We start from the raw sequence: 5,565 nt of genomic DNA, 5'->3' as shown, positions 1-5,565 counted from the left end.
CATGGTGGAACACCGCAATAGGAGCCTCCACTTGTCACGGTCGTGTGCGAGTGCCTGGGTCTGGGCGAAGGTTTTTCCTGTCCATTCAGCAATGTTATCGGTCCACCTCTTTCTCTGCCGCCCTTTTCTCCTCTTCCCCTGAACTGTTCCCTGGAGAATTGTCTTGTACAGGCCGCTTGATCTTGTTGTGTGGCCATACCATTTTAGTTTTCTCCTCTTCACTGTGGACAGCAGATCTTCATAGCATCCTAAGTGTTGTCTCACTCTTCTGTTGACTTCTTCATTTGTGACATGCTCAATGTACGAGATGCCAAGTACTCGTCTGAAGTATCTCATTTCTGCAGCTTGGATCTTTCTCTGTAGCTCTACCGTCAGTGTCCAGGATTCACAAGCATACAGAAGGATGGAAATGACTAGGCCATGCAATAGTCTCAATTTGGATTTGACAGCGATGTTTTTGTCTTTCCAGATTGGATTCAGTTTTGCAAGCGCCGCTGTTGTTTGCGCGATTCTTGCATGGACTCCTGGTTTGGATCCTTCTTGGCTGATGATTGCACCAAGGTACTTGAATTGTTGGACTGTTTCAAGTTGTTGACCACCGACCACGATTTTTGCTTTGATTGATTCGTCGCTGTTTCTCATTAGTTTTGTTTTTTTCAGCACTGATTTCCATTCCGTATCTGGTTGATGTTTCATCCAGACGTTTCACAAGGTTGACCAGCTCATCTTCGTTCCCTGCCAGGCCGTCAATATCATCAGCAAACCGAAGGTTGCTGATTGTTCGTCCTCCGATGCTAACTGTGCTCACATGATCTTCAAGTGCATCTGTCATAATTTGTTCAAGGAAGATGTTGAACAGGGTTGGTGACAGAAGGCAGCCTTGGCGGACACCTACTGAAGTGCGGAACCATTCACCTATTTTGCCTTGGGCAAGGACCGCGCTGGTTGCTTTATTGTACAGCTGTTGGATCGTCAGTATCAGTTTTTGTCCCATGTTGTACCTGTTCATTGTGGCCCAGAGGGCATCATGCCATACGCGGTCAAATGCCTTTTTGTAGTCAATGAACACGTGAAAGATGTCTTGCTGGTGTTGGCTGTACTTCTCACACAGAACTCGAACATTGAAAATCTGTTCCGTTGTGCTCCTTCCTCTTCAAAATCCAGCTTGTTCTTCGGCAATGATCTCTTCTGCCTGGGGTCTCAGTCGATTCAGAATGACTCTCAACATCACTTTGCTTGCGTGGCTGATAAGGCTAATCGTTCTATAGTTTTGGCATTGCTGTAAGTTGCCTTTCTTAGGAAGCGTGATGATGAGGGACTGTGTCCAGGGTGTGGGCCATTCACCTGTCTGCCAGATCTTGTTGCAGATGCTAGTGAGGATGTCAATCACTGTCTCTCCGCCATGCTTTATAAGTTCTGCAGGGATGTTGTCTACTCCTGCAGCTTTTCCATGTTTTAGCGATCTGATCGCTTCCTCCACTTCTTCTCTCAGAACTGGGAAGTCGTCGTTGTTAGATGATTTGTGGCACGATGTTACATTGGGATCTCCATTGGTCTGGTAGTTGTAAAGGTCGGAACAGTACTCTGTCCACCTTTTGAGTATGTCTTCTTCCGTGAGGCAGTTCCCTGCTTTGTCTTGGATGGTACTGACTTGTGCTTGCTTTGGTTTTGTTAGATCTTTCATGATTTGGAACGCTCGCCTACTGTTGTTCTTTTCCAGCTTTTCCTCAATTTTGGTACACTGTTTCCCAATCCAATCTTCTTTGGCTTGGTTCATGCTTTTTCTTATCTTGAGGTTGATTTCTCTGTACTCTGTTGCTCCGGTGGGTGTGGTCTTGTTCTTTTTCAGTTCTCTTCATTTGTCGCACATATCCATGATTTCATCTGTGACCCATCGCTGTGTTTTCCTGCGAACGTTTCCAAGCGTTTCGTTTGTAGACTCTATCATGGCTTTGTTTAATTGAGCTGTCAGCGTTTCTGCGCTGTGGTCTTCCTCAAGCGTTAACAGTGGGGCAAACTTCCCTCCAACTATTGCCTTAAAGGACTCTGCGATGTTGGGGTCCCTCAGCCTGTCCAGGTTGAATTTCATCCTGGTGTTCTTGGGCTTCTTGATTGTTTTCAGCCTGAGTTTGAAGTTCACAAACACCAGATCATGGTCGCTACCGACATCTGCACCAGGGAAAGTTCTTGTCGTAGCTCTTTTGATCCCTGATCTGAACCGATTTTGTACAAGGATGTAGTCGATCTGGTTGTGGTGGATTCTATTAGGTGCATGCCATGTCCAGCGTCGTGATGCCTTGTGCTCACCGAGTGTATTTGCAAGCACAGCATTGTTGTAGCTGGCAAACTCTAGTAGTCGTAGTCCTCTCTCATTGGACACGTCATTGCACGAGGGGCCGCAGAATTCCTTCCAGTCCTTCAGTGTGTCTTTGCCCACTTTCGCATTCCAATCTCCCTGGATGATAAGTATGTCCTTTTTGTCCACTTTGTCGATGGTTTCTTGGAGTTGACTGTAGAATGCCTCCACAGCATCATCATCGTGGTCTGTTGTTGGTGCATAGGCCTGTACTATTGTGATGTTAAATGGTGCTGCTCTTAGGCGGATGGAAATGGCCCTGCTGGAAACTGGGCAGCAACCTAGTACAGAGTTCTTGACGTTCTTGTTGACAAGAAAACCTACGCCATTGGTATGTTTGTCCATCTCTCCACTGTAGTAAAGTACATGACCTTCCTCGGTGAGATGTTCTCCATGGTTCTTCCACCTAACCTCACAGAGTCCCACAACGTGCCAGGTGTATTTCTCCAGTTCATGTGTTAATTCCTGTAGTTTCCCTGTCTGGGCAAGGGTTCTCACATTCCATGTTGCTATTGCAATGTTATCTCTTCCTCGGATCTTCGGAGGGGATGTTGCACCAGTAGTACACTTATCACGTCCGCCCTGGTGTGCAACGGATGGCGCGGTCCTTGTTGACCCGGGCGACGACCTAGCCGGTATGGTATCCTATTTTGTTGTGTCCATCATGCAGTGTGTCTTGGGCTGATTAAGCCTGGCGGCCCCCATCCCTCTCCATAGTAATTTTCATTAAAAGGTATTACACTCTAAGATGCTAATATCTGTTCACCTAGTCCACTGTTAAGTCCCAAAACAGTCCAGTGTTCATCGCAGCACTAGACGACAGGTTTTATAACACTACCTGCCGCCACCACAAAGTGTTTTATTTCATGCACTTGCTTCGCGTAATGTTTATAGGAAACTCTAGAAGATTTCCACCCCGTATATGAGCGGAGTCTATCAAAGTCCATATGTTGAAAGAAATTCAACGAGGAAGCAACTTTTCTAGGATCGTGACCTGCGGGTGTACTGTCAGTATCCGCTATGGGAAAAAAAGTAGGTGAGTTTCGCCCTCAGTTGTTTTAGGGATAAGTTTGATCCTGAGGTTTTGCCTAGGAAGAGCTGTCCCTCCTTGAAGTCTGAAGTTCTTTGAAGATAGACTTTAAGACACTCTACTGGACATAGAGAGACATCTTCCTTCAGAGGACAGATTCTCCAAGGACCCCACCTTTTGGTGGGCAGCTCGATTTTGGCGAGAAAGGTAGGATCGGGAAAAAGATTCAGTTTTCCCTCTTCTGTGAACTGAATATGGCCATCATTTCTAGATAGAGCCACTATTTCACTAACTCTAGCCCCTGAGGCTATAGCAAACAGGAATATCACTTTGTGTTAGATCCTTTAGGGTACAATCTTCGTTGTTCAAGTTAGAAGCGTAGTGCAAGACTTTGTCCAAGGACCATGATATGGGTTTTAGAGGGGTTGCTGGTTTGAGTCTAGCGCATGCTTTCGGAATCTTATTGAAGATTTCATTTGACAAATCCACCTGGAAGGCATAAAGAAGAGGTCTAGTCAAAGCTGACTTGCATGTAGTTATTGTGGTGGAAGCCAGGCCTTGTTCATGAAGATAGATGAAGAAGGAAAGACAAAAGTTTATCGAGATTTTTGCCGGTCTGTTTGCTTTGACAAAAGAAACCCACTTCTTCCAAGATGATTCATATTGTCTTCTTGTTGACTTTGACTTGTATTCTACTATGAAGTCGATGTTGTCTTTTGAGATCAGCTACCTTTTCTTGGCTGCGTAGACAGTCGACTTTTGAACCAGTTGGGATAGAACTGGACTCGGTAGAGGAAACAGCTCCAGCTTCAGTTCTATAACTAGAGGGAACCAATTGCTCCTGGGCTATTTGGGGTCCACTACTGCTGCTGTTCCCCTGAAGAATCTCAGCTTCTTGAGGACCTTCAGCAGGAGATTTGTTGGTTGGAACAAATAGATATGATTCCATCTGTTCCAATCGAGGGACATAGCGTCCGCCGCTTCTGCCCGAGGGTCCTCGTATGGGGCCACATATCAAGGTAGTTTCTTATTGTCGCTCGTTGCGAAGAGGTCGATATGCAGTTCCGGGATTTTTTCCAAGATGAAGGAGAATGAGTCTGCATCTAGGGACCATTCTGTCTCTATCGGCTTTCGCCTGGATAGAGCGTCCGCCATCACATTGCAGAACCCCTGCAGCTGAACTGCTGATAAGTGCCATCTTTTCTTCCTTGCCAAGCGAAAGATGGCTAACATCACGTGATTGATGTAAGACGATCTCGAGCCTTTTCAGTTCAGACATTTCACTATTACTTCGCTGTCCAAGACCAGCCTGATGTGGGCTGATCTATGAGGGGATAGTTTCTTCAACGTTAGGAAGTCTGCCATGGCTTCCAGAATATTGATGTGAAAGATCTTGAACTGGTGCGACCAGTTCCCTTGCACTTTCCTTTGATGGGAATGGCCTTCCCATCCTTCCGGTGAGGCATCTGTGTGGATGACCACGGCCTTAGAAGCGATCGCAGTAAGGTCGGTGTCAATCTCTGTTGATCTCTTCGAGCGTTTGATGCGTATCTTCTCCAGACTCCTGACGCATCTTTTAGTTGTGCTTTTAGCACTGGGTCTGTCACTGCTGTGAACTGGAGAGAGCCCAGTACTCTTTCCTGTTGGCATCTTGAAATATTGTTGGATTTCAGAAGTCTCCTGACAGAATCCGCAATCTCTCTCCTCTTCTTTAATGGAATGGAGAGGCGGTGTGACTGCAAGTTCCAATGGATTCCTAACCATTGAAACTCCTGAGCTGTAGAGAGGTGAGACTTCTTGTAGTTGATCTTGAAGCCCAGATGATCCAGGAACTGGATCACCTTTGTGGCTGCCTGCAGACAAGCTGTCGTGGGTGCTGCCCACACCAGCCAGTTGTCCAGATATGCTGCTACCTAAATGCCTTCTAAGCATTGCTGTTGGACAACTGTGTCCGCAAGTTTTGTGAATATCCTTGGGGCTATGTCTAGTCCAAAGGGCATGGCTGTGAAGACATAATTTGTCTTCTGTAGTTTGAATCCTAGGTAGGAGGAGAGGAGGCTGCTGACTGGTAGGTGCCAATAAGCATCTGCCAGGTCTGTTGAGACCGTGTACGCCCCTTTTGGTAACAGGGTCCTTATGTGTTGTAGGGTTAGCATCCGGAACTTGTTGTTCTCGATGA

The 5,565-nt window shown here is 46.4% G+C and overlaps 1 protein-coding gene across 1 annotated transcript; it reads right to left on the bottom strand.

Annotated features, from left to right (window-relative positions):
- Positions 1 to 1,855: 1,855 nt before the first annotated feature.
- Positions 1,856 to 2,701, bottom strand: LOC137625666 (craniofacial development protein 2-like). The gene has a single exon (XM_068356575.1). It carries the CDS (start codon positions 2,699 to 2,701, stop codon positions 1,856 to 1,858), a length of 846 nt encoding a protein of 281 aa, XP_068212676.1.
- Positions 2,702 to 5,565: the final 2,864 nt, after the last annotated feature.

The sequence above is a fragment of the Palaemon carinicauda genome, chromosome 32 (assembly GCF_036898095.1).
Source record: "Palaemon carinicauda isolate YSFRI2023 chromosome 32, ASM3689809v2, whole genome shotgun sequence".
NCBI classification, from domain to species: domain Eukaryota; kingdom Metazoa; phylum Arthropoda; class Malacostraca; order Decapoda; family Palaemonidae; genus Palaemon; species Palaemon carinicauda.
The sequence above is the reverse complement of the archived record's forward strand: the minus strand, read 5'-3'. Positions and strand labels throughout refer to the sequence as shown.

What these genes read in the sequence shown, in the direction of transcription:
- LOC137625666 (XM_068356575.1), bottom strand. Translation starts at nt 2,701, where the DNA reads ATGGACAAACATACCAATGGCGTAGGTTTTCTTGTCAACAAGAACGTC.